General features: G+C 42.7%; 1 protein-coding gene across 1 annotated transcript in view; it reads left to right on the top strand.

The window, feature by feature from the left end:
* Positions 1-12416, top strand: part of Mrps6 (mitochondrial ribosomal protein S6) — a 53116-nt gene extending 40700 nt beyond the window's left edge. Inside the window, exons 3-4 of the mRNA XM_048346263.1 lie at positions 74-213; positions 11878-12416. Coding sequence (XP_048202220.1) covers positions 74-213; positions 11878-12070 — 333 coding nt within the window. The 3' untranslated portion in view covers positions 12071-12416. The remainder of the gene's footprint in view (positions 1-73; positions 214-11877) is intronic.
* The last annotated feature ends 3276 nt before the right edge of the window (positions 12417-15692 follow it).

Genomic DNA, 15692 nt, shown 5'->3' with positions numbered 1-15692 from the left:
CTTAATCACTCTAGGTATCACATTGATTTTGATGGCTTTCTTTCTTCTCTTTAAAAACAAAAACAAAAAACAGCCAGAGTCTGCTGCGGCTTTGAAACGTACAGTAGAAGCCCTGCTGGACCGAGGAGCCATCGTGAGGAACTTGGAAAACCTGGGTGAGAAAGCACTTCCTTTCAAGATGTATGCCCACAGTCAGCAGCATCGGAGAGGCGGGTAAGTTTCTCACAGTGCTTGTGTGGGGGGGAAGTACCTTTGATGGACTCAATAAAGAACATTTATCAATATAGAACTTGTCCTGTTTCTACAGTCACATCCCTGTGATGCTGTGTTGTACAAGTGCATGAAGTAGTGTTGGGTTGCAATAAGAGCCTGAGTGCTTTGTAATCCTAGCTGCTCAGGAGGTTGATATAGGAAGATCGTGGTTTGAAACCAGGCCAAGCAGAAAAATCCCTTATTTCCAATTAGCCACCAAAAAGCTGGAAATGTGACTCAAGTGGTAGAGTAAAAAAGAAGCTAAGGGACAGTGACCAAGCCCTAAGTTGAAGCCCCAGTACTGACAGAAGAAAAGGGAAAAAATAGACACAGTTATGCTGGCCTTTACTTGAATTGTAATCAGAACAAAAGCAGGTCACGTGAGGAGCAACATGCATATAAGCTCTTGATTGCGAGAAGCTGTTCTCAACCTGAATACTCTTTTCTCCTGACATTTCTTTTAACATCTGTCTTCAGAACACTTCAGTGAACACTGTGTCCATCCACATCCTCTGCAGAATGTAAGCTACAGAACAGCAAAATGTGCTTCTGACTAAGGTTCATCACCAGGGCCTAAGGCACAAGCGAAACTGCCTACTCCAACTGATGCTCAGTTGACAAAAGCTCCACTCTCTATTGCACTCAGCAGCTGTGTGTGGCTCCGGACAGCTCCCTTAGCTTCTGCAGTATGGAGTCACTGAGACCAAGTGAGGGACTCTCTGTCACTGTGCTCTAGCAACAGAATGCTGCTTTAGTCCTGTGGGTCTCTTGGTGTGCACACGGACCTAAGCTTTCTTACTGCATTTCTTTCTGTTGCTGGGCTGTGGTAGCTGATTGCAGACCTTGTGATTGCCCTACCTTGTTCTGTGCTACTGTTGAGCTTAAGAACACTTCTAAGAGAGCGCCTGAGGGTTGCTAGGCAACAGGAAGTGCACAGTGGCTGGGCTTCTTCCATAATCATGACGACAATGAAGGATGAAGATTGTGTTGGGGAGAGTGTATATCCTTTTCTTTCTTAAAGAAAAAAAAAGCCCACAAAAAGGTGTGGCTTTAACAGTGAGGCTGTAGATCCTTTTGTCTTTCTTGTTTAAAGGAGTACATAAAGTGTGGCTAGAGCTTATTAGCCATTCCTTGTGGAGGCACTGAACAGAAGTCAGTTTCCTCATCCCTCTGGTGCTCTTTGTCTGACTAGCATCATGAGTCGTTCCTTCCTACCAAGTACCTGGGTGCTGTTGTTACCACTGTTGCCTGCAACTGTGCTTCAGCTACTGCTCTGTTGAGCATAGCCGAGGACAACTTGCCTCTGAGGACTACCATACGAGCTTGCTTTGACTCAGTCCTCTGTGCCATGTGGGGAGTCAGCCATAGTGGCGATATTTCTTTTCATGGGTGGAATAAGTTGGTCGTGGAAGAGATCATCCAGAACTGCAAGCAACAGGAACTGGGTCTTAACCAGGCACCTAAGCCTCACCAATGGCTATGACAGTCACTTAGTTCATTGGCACTTAATATTTTATTTCAGACTTGAAGCAGACAAGGCACAATTCTCTTCTGTGTTCCCTGTATGTGTTATGTACCAACAGAAGGGGGCTGACCCCTGCAGTTGGAGGTTCAGGTTTTACATTTTCATGCTTTGCTTTCTGAGATAAATCAGTGTCTGATGTTCATTTGTTTGCGATACAATTATTTTCCCCCTCAAAATGTAGTCTTTGAAACACTAGTCTACAGAGGTATTATAATAGAAAAAAATATCAATGAAACCAGTGTGGTATAAGTCAGGGGGAAGCCTGGCTGACCTAAGCCCTCTAAGAGAGTCATGTTGGCATCAGACCCTTCATTGATTGGCTTTATTTGATCATGTTGCTTCTTATTTTTGTAATGCCCATGAATATTCTCCACAGTGTTTTTTGGTAAATAAGCACATAAGGGTTAGGGTATCAGGAGTTGCCCAAATGAAGATTTGGAATTGTGTGGATATGTATGTGGTGACAGTCCCTGTGCAGCAGGAGTGATGTCAGCTGCAGCCTGACCACCAGTCTGTGTGCCACACTTCTCAGCGTGTTGGTGATGGCTTATCTCTCCTCCCATCCCACCTCTTCCCATGTTGATCCCTGGCCACGCCCAGGTCAAGTAAGTTGAAAGGATTGGGTAGAAAAGTGGTTAAGTGGAGAGGAGCTGCTGCTTCAGTGCTGGCTGGGAAGTCTTTCTAGAGGAAGAGGATGTACTCTGGCAGTGGAACCTGCTTCGTATTTATTAATGTGTGGGGTCTATTACCAGTTTACACCAAAAATAAAAACATAGGCATTCCAGATGTTAATTTGGTCAATCCCCTCTTTAGTTACAGGTTCTGCTCCAGAAATTGGACTGTGAGAGTGTGTTTGTAACTGGGAACTTGTTTTCTTGTTGGAGCAACTTGATGGTTAAACTCCCAGACTAATCCAGACTAAATTTACTTAATGTACAAACAGTAAAATAAATGTATCCACTGCCTAACGTATGAAACTGTAACCTCTCTGTACATCAGTTTGATAATAAAAATTTGAAAAAAAATTTACTTAATGCATAATCTCTAGGGGCCAATAGAATTGGCTGGGCCATTTATGTACAGCCGTGGACCATTTTAAACTTGTTTTTTAAAATGTTATTTTATGTTCCACCTGGCGACAGAAAGAGCCCTGGGATCTGGTTACCCTTATCAGCAATGGGGGACAGTGTCTCAGTCTCTATAACTAATATTTACACATATTTTCCTGTTTTCCCAAGGGCAATCACACCCTGAGCATTGCCCACCAAGAAATAAGAACTAGAGAATAGGGCTAGTTGACCCCAGGCCTCCGCAGCTCGGCCAGCTTAGGTGGTGGTTCAGACGTGGGATTTCCTGGATCATCTCTCCAGATGGACACTTCTGGCCATCCTGGCCATCCTGTTGTAATCAGGTTGAAGAGTGAGTAACCTGGAGCTTAGGGGCTTGGAGGGCCTGAAAACTCAATCCCTCCCAACACCCGGGTTTGCTTCAGTTTCTTTCACACCTCCTGACTGTCTTCTCTGTGCTTTCACAGAGTCACCTTAATCATCTTCTTTACTTGGGAAAGACAGGTAATGTGGAAAGTTCTTTCTGTCTTCCTAGCTGTCTGAAAGGAAAGGAGGTCATAGAAAAAGGCAGGAGGGAGCAGTGAGAGTAGTGCTTCTTTAGACCCCTGCTGAAAGGAGGCAGGCTTCTCACTGAATCCTGAGTCTTTGGACTAGGCCCTGGTTGCCAGAGCACTTTCCTAGTCTAGTCCTGCACCCTCTTTGAGACTCTTTCCACTAGGTGGGGCTGGATGGAGAGTGCTGAAGAAATGGATCCATCATCATTTAGTTTGGGCCTGGGCCTGTTGTACACTGATGCCTCAGGTGGCCTTTGTCAGGTGTGTTGTCTCCTGTGGGAGGTGGGACTGGTGTGGAAGTCTGTTAGAACTCTGAGGACTGAAAGGGGTTTTGGCCTCTTTTGCCCCGCCCTTCCCTATTTTTTCGTCTGCTTCAATATTTGGGTAGGTGCTTATAGCAAAGTGCTGCTGGCCTACATACAAGATACCTTCTATTTACGGGTAAGCAGAAGGATAAAAATAACTGGCTCTATGGTGAATCAGTGGAATTTTACTGACTCGCTCCCCAAATGCGTGTGCAGCTTACTCCAAGAGCACTGGCACGGTCTCCAGAGGAGATTGATTCTCCTCTGTAGTTTTCCCATCAGCTTACATTCCCATGTTCTCATGCTTCCCTGCCAGCATTAAGTCAGGGACAGCGTCCTGACCCCATTCTTGTTGTGAAGGTGCCTTACAGCTTGCTTCACAACAGGGCTGCTGTGTCCTTGGAGGTATCTTTTAAGTGGCAGTGCTCCAAGGTTTGTAAGGATTCTCCCTCAGGATTATTGTTTTTTTTTAAATGTACGAGATCCACTGCTATAAAAAAGGAATGGGGCTTTTTCATGCAGAGGTACCTGGGTTTTAAGGTAAATAATTTACTGCCTGTGTGACACTTGAATCCAGAAACATTTAGCCAAGACAATCTAGGAACTGGCATCTAAACAGATCTGTTTCCTATCTTCAAAAAGGCTCCAGGATGCTTCAGGGCTGCAGGGCCCTCCCACCCACTCCCCCACCCACTGGGAGCCACACAGTGCTTCAGTGGAAATTTCCACTTGTCTGCCAGGGGCACGGGGAGGGAGAGTGAGAGGGAGACACAGACAAAGAATATAACTCCCAACTCTAGCAGGCTCATGTTGTGGGAGACTTGTAAATACAGGGCTTAGACGAAAGTAGAATTAAAAAAGTATAGCCTTTACATATGTGACTTTACATTACAAACGAAACACATTTTCTCCCCTGGCATCCAGGGGAGTGGGGCTGGGGCTGCAAGCCCCAAGCAGCTGCATAGCCTTGTACAAGTCAGGTGGTGACTTGGTGATATTAAGGGTCTGGGACCGATGCTTGGGAAGAATAGAATGGACACTGAGAGCTGCCCTGTGAGCACATTACTGTGGATGAAGTCTTCATGGGCCGTTGTTTTCCAGCGTGGGCTTAGTCTCCTAGGAAGCCATTTATATGGGTCTTTTCTGATCTTTGCAGTTTGGTCTTTGTAGCACAGTGTGTTAAGAGTGCTTTAAGAGATTCGAAGGAAGGTAAACTGCCACCTTAAGGACCATTTGGATGAGTTCTACCTAAGAAGCAAGTTAACCTTTCCCAGTTTTTCAACACTGCATCTGCAGTGAGAAATGCCTTGTACACTGGAACTTTTGGGGTCTGCCTCTTCTTGCCTGGTATCTGTCAACTTCTCACTACCATTCTGCAGAGTTGGTGTCCATGCACAGTAGATGCTTTTCAACAGAGAAGAGGTATGCTTGTGCAAAGCGAGGTAGCCTTGTAGGTGAAGAGATTGTAATGGAAACTCTGCCTGCTTCTGTGTTCAAAATGATAGTAGTCCTACCCACCAGTGGGCACAACTGTTTTCCTTGTGCCCTGCTTGAAGGTGCTAGGAATGTGTAATGTAATTAGAGGTTGGATTATCACACTTATTTCCCAAAATGATCTGTTCCCTCATTTGCTGGTTTTATCACTGATTATTATATTATATGGACTAAAAGTAGAAAACAGCAAACTAGCAAATTTTACTGCTTTGTTGTTATTTTCGTGTTAGTGTCTGCTTTGAGACATATCTAGGCAGTTGCAGATTAGCCGTGGTTCTAAACTATTCTCTCTGAAGTGGAGAGTATAGTGAGGATGGAGGTGCGAAAGTGTCCACATGTGTTAGGACTTTGGGTTTTGTGTTTCAATTCTACCTAGGGTGACAAAGGCAAAGGCAAACAAACACCAATGCCCCATTGTGGCTCAGGAGTCCTCTCATTCCTTCCTTCCTCCAGAGCAGGATGAAGACAGGGCACAGAGCTCCCTGACTCCCTTAGGGAAGCTGAGACCCTCTTCTGTCCCCCTTCTCTTAATCCTGGTTTATTTTCAGATATGGCCGCCTCCCTTAGGATGGTTCAATCCTCATGCTGCCAGGGGAGTTCCAAGGTTATGTTTCCACCTTAACTTCCATTTCTGTAGGTCAGTTAGGGAACTAGGACTGTCATGAGAAGGGGATCCTTACAGACCTCAGGAGCTGCTAAAACCCACAACTCCAAATTTCAGTCAACTGTAAAAGCCTCATTTTTGTTTGTCAGGTTGTCAGTAGTTAGCAAAGCCCAGCAACCTGCAGTTGAGTGTCCATGGTGTCAGTGGCATTGCCACCGTCTCTGGCATTGGTGGGCATTCTTGTTGAAGTTGGGGAAGCCTGAGTTGCTGCTGGCACAACAGCCCTTACAGCAACTCTCCTCAGTTGGATTTAATTTTTCCAGGAGCATGAGGGCATGGGCACCTCACTGCATCAGCCTCCTGAGGCTGGCCCAGGAGATGCCCATTGCCTAATCTAGTTGCCCAAACAGCTTAGGAAAAAAATGCTGTAAGCAACCAGGTAGGGGTCTGATTCTTTCCTTGGTAGAAAAGCAATAATGGACTATTTACATGTGTGTGTGTGGTCTATTAAGGCAGAGAGATGGGAATCTGTTTTGGACCTGGGCAGCATGGTTCACTGGGAGGGGACCACGTTGAGGTAGAGGTTCAGCCTTCAACCAAGAGGTGAATATAGGAAGATCTCCACCCCACCCTCCCCCGCCCTTCTCTGCTTGGTGGTTATTTCCTTTTCATGGAAATGCCCATGGTATAAGAAAGAGCCCTGGGAATGGAAGCAGTCTCTTCCCACATCAGCCCCAGGCACAGATCAGCAGGGCGATAAGCCTGAAGTGACTGCGCACAAGCTGTGGTTGCCGCCACAAGCCCGTTTGCATTGTGGCCCAGAGTGCTCCTTCTGTTGTGGTTGAGTTGCTAAATACTAAAGAAGGGGTGTTATGACTGGTGGGGAGGAGTTAAGAGACAAAGGTGAGAGGGGTTGGTGGCAGTAGGGAGCCTTTGGCTAGGACTTCACTGTGTCCTTGACCAACCTCCAGAGTTGCTCCAGTGTTGCTTGGTGGCAGGAGTTGTAGAGCTGGGGTCTGGAGCTTGCCTTTTGCTTACCTGTGGTGGTGGGTTTCCCTCTTTGGGCTGAGGCTTTCTCCTATAAAGGACTGAGCTGTGTTGTCCTTAAGGCATTCTCCTGCTGTCAGTGGCTTTGTGGAAAAGGCTGATTTGTTAGAATCCTGACTAGACCTCCTTAGTAGCTGACTGACTGAACCTTTCAAAGTGAATTGTGGAACCTTTTTGAGTCTTCTTCTTCCTAGCAACACTGCACTCTAAAGTCCTGAAGAGGCAGAGTATAGGACATCCCACACTAGGAATCTCCCACAGGAGTTGACCTCACAGGTAAAGAGCTACGGATCCAAAACCAGCTTCCCCTTCTGCCATTTCCTTAACTGACCTAGAATGGGATTTCCATTGCCAAAGAGATGTATGTCACTTTGAAAGTTGAGAGAGTGCTGTGTAAGGCATTCATTTGGAAGTTCTGTAGTAGAAGGTTTCTGCTATGTCTGGCCTCTAGCTTCCATCCTTGGGTTTTTTTGTTTTGTTTTGTTTTTTGTTTTGCTCTTATCACAAGCTGTGGAGTTGTATTTCTCAGGGTTATTTGGTGAATGTTGACGTGTGGTCAACAATGATCAGGAAGACTGGGAAGGGGGTTGTGCTTCTTGTTGGCTGCTGTGAACACATTCCGGTGAGCATGTTTAGACTTGTAGGCTACTCCACAAAGTGCCTCTTTAGCCTGTGATGCAGACGAATGGGAGCTGGAAGAAAGCCGTGTTTTCCTGTAACAATACTGTCAGTAAAACCAAAGCAGCAGAACTGGTATTAGAATTGTTCAGTACTTCTGGTAAGGAAGGGCAGACTCACACAGTAGATGCCTGCAAATTTGCTAGGGGAGGATATGCCCATCTGAGAGTGGCATTTTCTGAGTGGTTCTTGCCAAGCTACTCCCATGTTCGTTACTACCTTAAGCTGCCATCCCACTGGTAAGAAGCTCCAGTGAAGTGGACTGGACTCAAGCAAGAGAGACAAAAGGCAAAGATAGAAGGAACTTCCCCAGAGAGACTGTGGGAAAAGATCTGCTGTTAAGTATGGTGGGATTGCAAGCAGGTGGCAAGGCCAGAACTTATCCATGGTAGTGGAAGGATGTTTTCATGAATACTGGGCAGATAACAAATGAATGGAAAGGAAGAAACATTGTCTCTTCAAATCTTACATTCATTATTTACAGTTATAGATTTATTTTTATTTTTAATTAAGATTTGAGGGGTCTTTATATTCTAGATAAAAATATTTTATCAGACTTATAATTAGCAAATCTTGTCTGTGGCTTGTCTTTTTTTTTTTCACAATAAAAAGGGTTTATTTTACACTATCATCTTTACTTCTTCCCCATTACAGTACTGGTCTTATTCACTATTTCTGAAACTCCTCCAGTTACCTCTCTCCATTCTTATCCATCCAATGCAGACTTCAGACATTTGTGGCTTGCCTTTTTTGAAGAAGTTTTTAATTTTGCTGAGGTCTAATTAAGAAGTATTACATAGTTTTATAATTTGCATTTCAATCTTTCGCAATACGGGGTTTGTGAACTCATTGGTGTCTTTCTTGCTTAGCTTGCTTGCTTGGCTAGTGCTACAATGAAGTACATTGGGAGCCAATCCTGCATTCTCAGGATAAACCCTACTTGGATGTCTATATTATCGTATATGTATCATATATACACATAGCTACACATACATGTATATATACACATACATACAGTAATCAGTTTGTTAAAACTTTTGTTTAGAGGTTTTCATCCTTGTTCATGAAGAATAATGGTATGTTCTTTTTCTGAAATGTCTCTGTTTTGGCACAGTGTAGCACAAGACTCAGAAAACAGAGGTTGAAGTGTGTTTTTCTATTTTCTGGTTAAGTCTGTGTGTTAGAATTGGCCTTTTTCTTAAACATTTGATATAATTCACCACTGAACCCACCCAGGTCTTTGGTGTCTTTGTGTGCATGTGATTAACTTGCACCTTAATTTCTTTTATAGATGCACAGCTGTTTAGAGTATCTGTTTCTTTACTGAGCTTTGGTAATTGACTTTTTCAAGGCATTTTTCTATTGAATCAGTTACTGAGTTTATTTCTAAAGTTATTCATAATATTGCCTGCTGTCTTTTTAATACCTATAAAATCTGAAGTTTTATAACTTTTTTCCCCCAGTATTATTGGTAATTTGTGTTTTACCTCTTTTTTTGTTGTTGTTGTTGTTGTTGATTTGTATGGCTAGAGACATACCAGTTTTATTGATGCCAATGAATTTTTTATGTTATCTGTTTTTTTCTTTTTTTAAGGATTTCAGCTTTGATGTGTTCTTTATCCCTTTTTCCCTTCTGGTTAACTATTCTGTGGGCTCTTTTTCCAGTTTCTTATTGTAGAGACTGACATTGATTTGAAGCCTGTCTTTTTTCTTTAGTGTCTGGTGCTGTAATTTTCCTGCGGTATACTGTTTTAATGGCATCTCATTATTTTAATGTGTATTATGTTTTCATTTTCATTAATTTACTTTGTAATTTTCCTTTTGATTTCTTCTTCTCATTACTGGTTTATTTAATATATATTTAGTTTCCTGTATTTGGGAGTTTTCCCAAGATGTCTTTGTATGACTTGAATCCCTTTGGAGGAATTGAGACTTGTTTTATGTGCCAGAATATGCTTGATCTTGGTCCATGCCCTGTGTGAACTTAAGAATGTATATATGCTTTTGCTGGGGCAAAGGCTTCTGTATGTGTCTTGTTGGTTGATGTTAGGTTTTACTTTTCTGTGTCCTGGCTGGTTTTTTCTGTACTAGTTCTCTCTTTTACTGAGAGAAGAATGTAAGTTTCTGGGTACAGTTGTCTAGGTTGTTTGTTCTTGTCTCCTGTTTTTTGGGACTTTGATGTCTGGTTATACATATTTGGGCCGGTTCTGTCTTCTTATTGAATCCACCATTATGAAGTCTCTATTTTTATCCCTGGTAGTTTTCTTTGTTCTTCAGAGGCTCATTTTTTTTTTTTAAAGGCTACTTTTGCTTCCTATAGACATTTGGTTTTTGTTAAGTGTTTTTACTTCATAGTTCTGTCATTTTCCTTTTTTTTGGCCAGTCCTGGGGCTTGGACTCAGGGCCTGAGCACTGTCGCTGGCTTCTTTTTTTTGCTCAAGGCTAGCACTCTGCCACTTAATCCACAGCGCCACTTCTGGCCGTTTTCTGTATATGTGGTGCTGGGGAGTTGAACCCAGGGCCTCATGTATACAAGGCAAGCACTCTTGCCACTAGGCCATATCCCCAGCCCCTGTCATTTACCTTTTAATTACTTGTTTACTTGAATGACTTTTCCACTGGGCTTGTCAGAAAGAGTGAGTGATCAGTCTGGTAGTTTTCTTATAAATTTTCAATCTTCTTTGCATGGAATTATGCGAAGTACACCATCCTTTTGTAGCAACTTCCTTCCTTGATGAAGCAGAAAAGTCTGCTTTCCATGAGAATTCCACCCCCCCCCCCCATGCCAGTTACTCAGAATTTACCCTGTGTCAGTCTCTGTTCAGAGTACGTGGAGTAGCAACTGAGTCCTTTCTGTGGGCGTTATGTGTTAGTAGCGTGAGGCAGTGAGTCACTGTGTACTATGTGATGGTGACCAAGTGCTGGGGAAGGCGGGATGCACAGAGCAGCGAGGCAGCAGAGGAGTGATGAGGCTCAGTGGGGCCAGAAGAGTTTGCATAATTAGTGGCCTTTGACTGAGACACAGAGGAAGTAAGAGATGAACTCTCTACTGTTGGACAAAGAACATTTCCAACAGAAGGAACAGTGACCAAGATTTTAGGTTTGAAAACAGTTGAAAGTTCTTTAAAGGGTGTGATGAAAGATGATGTCAAAAAGACCTTCTTGCTGGTTGCTGGTGGATCACACCTATAATTCCAGCTACTCAGGAGGCTGAGATCTGAGGATCATGGTTCAAAGCCAGCCCAGGCAGGAAAATTCATGAGACTCTTACCTCCAGTAAATTACTCAGAAAAAGCTGGAAGTGGCACTGAGTCGAGCGCTAGCCTTGAGCACAGAGAGGCTCAGGGATGGGGCCCAGGCCCTGAATTCAAGCCCCAGGGCCTGCAAAGACAAAACAAAACACCTTCTTACCTAGCCTGAACATTTTAGGAGTTTGAATACAGTGCTGACATGGTTTTTTCATCACTGTTCTCCCTAGAACAGTACAATGAAGACATAAACTTTCAGGACAGAGGAGAGCCATGTGGGCAGGAAGGACGCTGCTTTTCTCTCCATGCTGTCATCCAGCAGGCTTCTGGGGAGCTGGGTTTCTTTGAGATCTAGGGAGCTGTCTGGAGTGCCCTTTGGTGTTCATCTGAGTTGATGAATCTTAACATTCTTTTTTCTTAAAAAGAGTCAAGTCATTTTCCTTTTGTTTCTTGTCAGCTCGTGAACATAGAAAAGTCCTAAGTATAGAACATGGACTGTCTCTTTCCTTCCCTGATCTTTCTTTATTTGTGGAGTGAAGGTAATGTCTATCTGTATCTCTTATGGACACTTGTGAAATCCTGTGGAAAATTAGGTCACTCAATAGCTATTTTCACAAATATGTACAAATCATCAATGGATGGTTTAAAATTTTAGTCTTGTTGATAGAGAATTCTGTCCTTGTACCCGTAGCTCTACCACACTTGCTGTATCTGTATCTCTCCTCTCCACTCTCCTCTCCTCATCTCCCCCTCCCCCACACACTTATTTCCCTTTTTCCTAGTACTGTGGCTTGAACTCCAACTAACTTGCTAGGCATGTGCTCTACCAATTAGCCTTCATCCCTCTTCACAACACTTTTTAGTTGCCATAAAGTTGATTGTGATGTATGTTTTCACAGGAGTGTAATGGGAAAGGCCATAGGAAAGAAAGGCTGGGTGTACTGCTGTACTACATTCAGCTGTTTTGCTGTGTGTGTGAGTGTGTGTGTGTGTGTGTGAGTGTGATATGTCTATCTGGGAAGAGTAAAATTAAAACATTGAAGAAAAAGTGGAATTGTTATATTTCAGAATTAAGGAATTCACGAACTTTTGTTTTATTGCAGGTATTTCTTGGTGGATTTTTATGCCCCTACCACCGCTGTGGACACCATAATGGAGCACTTGTCTCGAGATACTGATGTGATTAGACCAACTATTGTAAAACACCCTCTGACTCAGGAAGTAAAAGAGTGTGAAGGCATTGTCCCAGTCCCACTTGAAGAAAAATTATATTCCACGAAGAAGAGAAAGAAGTGAAAAGGTTGACTGGACATTGGCCTTCCGCTTACTTGTCACACCTGAGCTGTGAGGATGAGTAGTTGCGAGCCTGCCCTTTATCTTAAATGTGTTTTAGCTCTAGATCCCTTGCTATGAGAGGTGTGGGAACTGCTTGCCAATGGCTGCTCTGGAATCAATCAGTGGTAGCAGCAGATGATTCTTGATTTCATTTTCAACAGTGTGATTCCTTCATCGGTGAGGATTTTCCTTTTGGAACAGCAATACTGCTTTGCACTGCAAGCTGGTCACTTTATAAACAAAAATCAAAACTCCCTATGTTGTATGGAGAGCAGAGGTCAGAGTAATAAACACCGTTTTCCAAACTCTGGCTGCTGTGTTGTTCTTTACCTGCCCTGCCTGGACAGTGCCATATGTTCAGAGACTTGGAGGAGGGACGGGGCAGGAGTCTGTTCCCTGACCACTGGGCATTCTACGAAGTTTTCACTTTTCCCCACAGGTCACTAGTGCTAGAGGTAGGTGTCCTTCCCTTTGGGAGGATTTGGGTATTTGGAGTCAGGCTTGCACTGCTTTCTGTCATATCTTTGCCCCTGGCTTCTTTCTGCCTCCTGCACTATCACTCAGTCGAGGACAGGCCTCTTTGAGGAAGTAGCTTCCTGGTGACAGTGACTTCCATGATTGGGAAGGATGAGGCCTTTTTTCTGGAACAATCTGAAGCATCTCATCCTGTCTCCCCAGGGATGGTGAATTTAAAAAGACTTGAGCATCCCTTTTCACCTTTCCAGATGGTGCTGTCACCATTCCAGTTGGCATGGTTTTAGCTATAGCTAAAATATTGGGGAAAGTGCCAGTTATTAGAATTTCTGGTTGTGATGATTTGTACAATCAGACCATCTTAAAGCAGGAAGAAGAAAGAACTGGAGAACAGAGATGAGCAAGAGGTAGAACCAGGAGGAACTGCAGGCCTAGCACTTCTTCCCTCTGCAAAAGCTGCCTGGCTCTGCATTGGCCATCAGATTATGTGCCAGCGTCCAACTTGAACTTCCTACACGCACAAGTCTATAAAAAGTTTTTTTAGCTGGGTGCCAGTGGCCTGTGCCTATAATCCTAGAGGCTAAGATCTGAGGATTGAGGTTTGAAGCCTGCTCAGGCAGGAAGCCTATTTTTTCCTCCCAATATTTTTATTATTAAGTAGTTGTACAAAGAGTTGCCATTCGCCAAAGCAGTTTATGCATACAGTGCATCGTGATCAATGTCATCCCTTTCAACATTCTTACATATCCCTTCCCTTATCTTCCCTTACTTAGGTTATATTAATTTTTTTTAATGGTTCTGGGGCTTGAACTAGGGCCTGCGTCTGTCCCTGAGCCTCTTTGTGTTCAAGGCTAGTGCTTTACCACTTAAGCCACAGCACAGCACCACTTCTGGCCTTTTCTGAGTGGTTTGCTGGAGATAAAAGTTTCATGAACTTTTCTGGCGAGGCTGGCTTCAAACTGTGATTCTCAGATTTCAGCCCCCTGAGTAGGTAGGATTACAGGCATGAGCCACAGGCACTGGGATCTATGTACTTTTTTTTCTCAACAAAGCAGTTTATATGTACAATGTATCTTGATCCGTGTCATAATTTCAACATCTTCACCAACCTTCCACCCACTCTTTTCTTTATATTTCTCAATTCTGTGGTATATATAATGAATTTGTACCTACGTTCTCCCTCCTTCCCCACTTCATTCTATTCCACCCTCCCCTCTTGAAAGTAACCGTTTCCTGGTACTTATTGTGTTGGGCTTTGACTTAGTCTTTTTAAGGAAAGATGCACTATTTGCATTCTCCATAGAGTCTATTATACTTATTAATTCATTTCAGTTAATTCATTTGAAAACACAGTGTGTTTACCTATGGATTTGTAGGCACATTGTAGCTACTACAAATGAGGGAAACGGTGCTGTATCCTGTGTTTCTCTCACTTAATTTGCCTAATACAATCTTTCCTAAGTATTTCCATTTCCTTATGCATAGTACAATGTCATTCTGATGGATGAGTAGAATTCTATTGTGTATATATTACCACATTTACTTGTTCCGTTCATCCATTGAGGGGCATCTGGGCTGACTCCATATCTTGGCTGTGGTAAAATAATGCTGCAGTGAACCTGGCTGTGCTGGTAGCTTTAGGGAGGCTTTAAAAAAATAATTTATTTATTGTCAAAATGTTGTACAGAGGGGTTACAGCTTCATATGTAAGGCAGTGAGTACATTTCTTATCAAACTTGTTACCTCCTTCATTTTTCTCCCACCTACCACATCCCCGCTTACCACCCCCCCAAAGTTGTACAGTTGGTTTACAACATATTGTTTCTAAGTATTGCTGTTGCATTGGTTCACCTTTTACCCTTTGTCTCTCCATTTTGATGTTCCCCTTCCCTTCCCTAGTTCCAGTCAACGTATATACAATACCCAGGGTACCAAAACTGGTTTTACAATGACATCAGGGGTAAAACCATAGGGAAGAAAGACAAAAGAAAAAGGCATAATTTCCCGTGTATGTTGAAAATAACAACAATGATAAACCACTTATTTTCATAACTTGGAGTTCATTTAACTTAGCATTATCTTATGTGCTCAGCATACTAGCTATTGAGCTATTATGATCTTCTGCCTAGGGCTATCCTAGACATGCACTAATTATTTCCATTGAGGGACACCATAGAGTCTATGTTTCTTTGAGTCTGACTCTCTTCACTTAGTATGATTTTTTTTCCCAAGTCTTTCCATTTCCTTATGAAAGGGGCAATGTCATTCTTTCTGATGGAAGCATAGAATTCCATTATGCTAATTGGCGTATGTTAAAACAGCTTTGCATCTCTGGAATGAATCCAGTTTGATCACAGTGTATAGTTTTTTTTGATGACTTGTTGAAGTTGATTGGCTAGAATTTTGTTCAGGAGTTTTGCATCGATGTTTATCAAAGAAATGGGTCTATAGTTCTTGGTTTGATGAATCCCTGTCTGGTTTTGGGATAAAGATTATGCTGGCTTCATAGAATGAGTTTGGTAGTGAACTTTGACTTTCAGTTTAATTGAAGAGTTTGAGGAGTATTGCTGTGAGTTCTACTTTGAAGGCCTTACAGAATTCTGCTGTGAATCCATCTGGACCTGGGCTTTTCTTGGATGGGAGATTTCTTATTACTGTTTCTATTTCATTCCTTATGATATGCGTTTGTTTAGTTGGTTTAAATCTTCTTGGTTAAGTTTGGTCATATTAATATTTGCTAGAAATTCGTCCATATCTTCCAGATTCTCAAATTTGTTAGCATACAGGTTTGTGAAATAATCCCTTATAATATTCTTAATCCTGGTTGTTTCTGTTGTGATGTTTCCAGTCTTGTCTCTGATTTTGTTTATTCGGGTGTGTTCTCTTCGTTTTTTGGTAAGATTTGCTAAGGATCTGTCAATTTTGTTTTGAACAACTAGTTCTTTGTTTTGTTGATTGTTTCTATGGTATTTTTTTGGACTCTAAATTCATTTGATTCTGATTTAACTTTAATTATTTACTTCCATCTATTGGCTTGGGGTTTGGCTTGTTGCTCTTTTTCAAGGGGCTCCAGGTGCATCATTAAATTGTTCGATTGAGATTTCTCCAA

This window comes from Perognathus longimembris, chromosome 5, assembly GCF_023159225.1.
Source record: "Perognathus longimembris pacificus isolate PPM17 chromosome 5, ASM2315922v1, whole genome shotgun sequence".
NCBI lineage: Eukaryota > Metazoa > Chordata > Mammalia > Rodentia > Heteromyidae > Perognathus > Perognathus longimembris.
The sequence above is the reverse complement of the archived record's forward strand: the minus strand, read 5'-3'. Positions and strand labels throughout refer to the sequence as shown.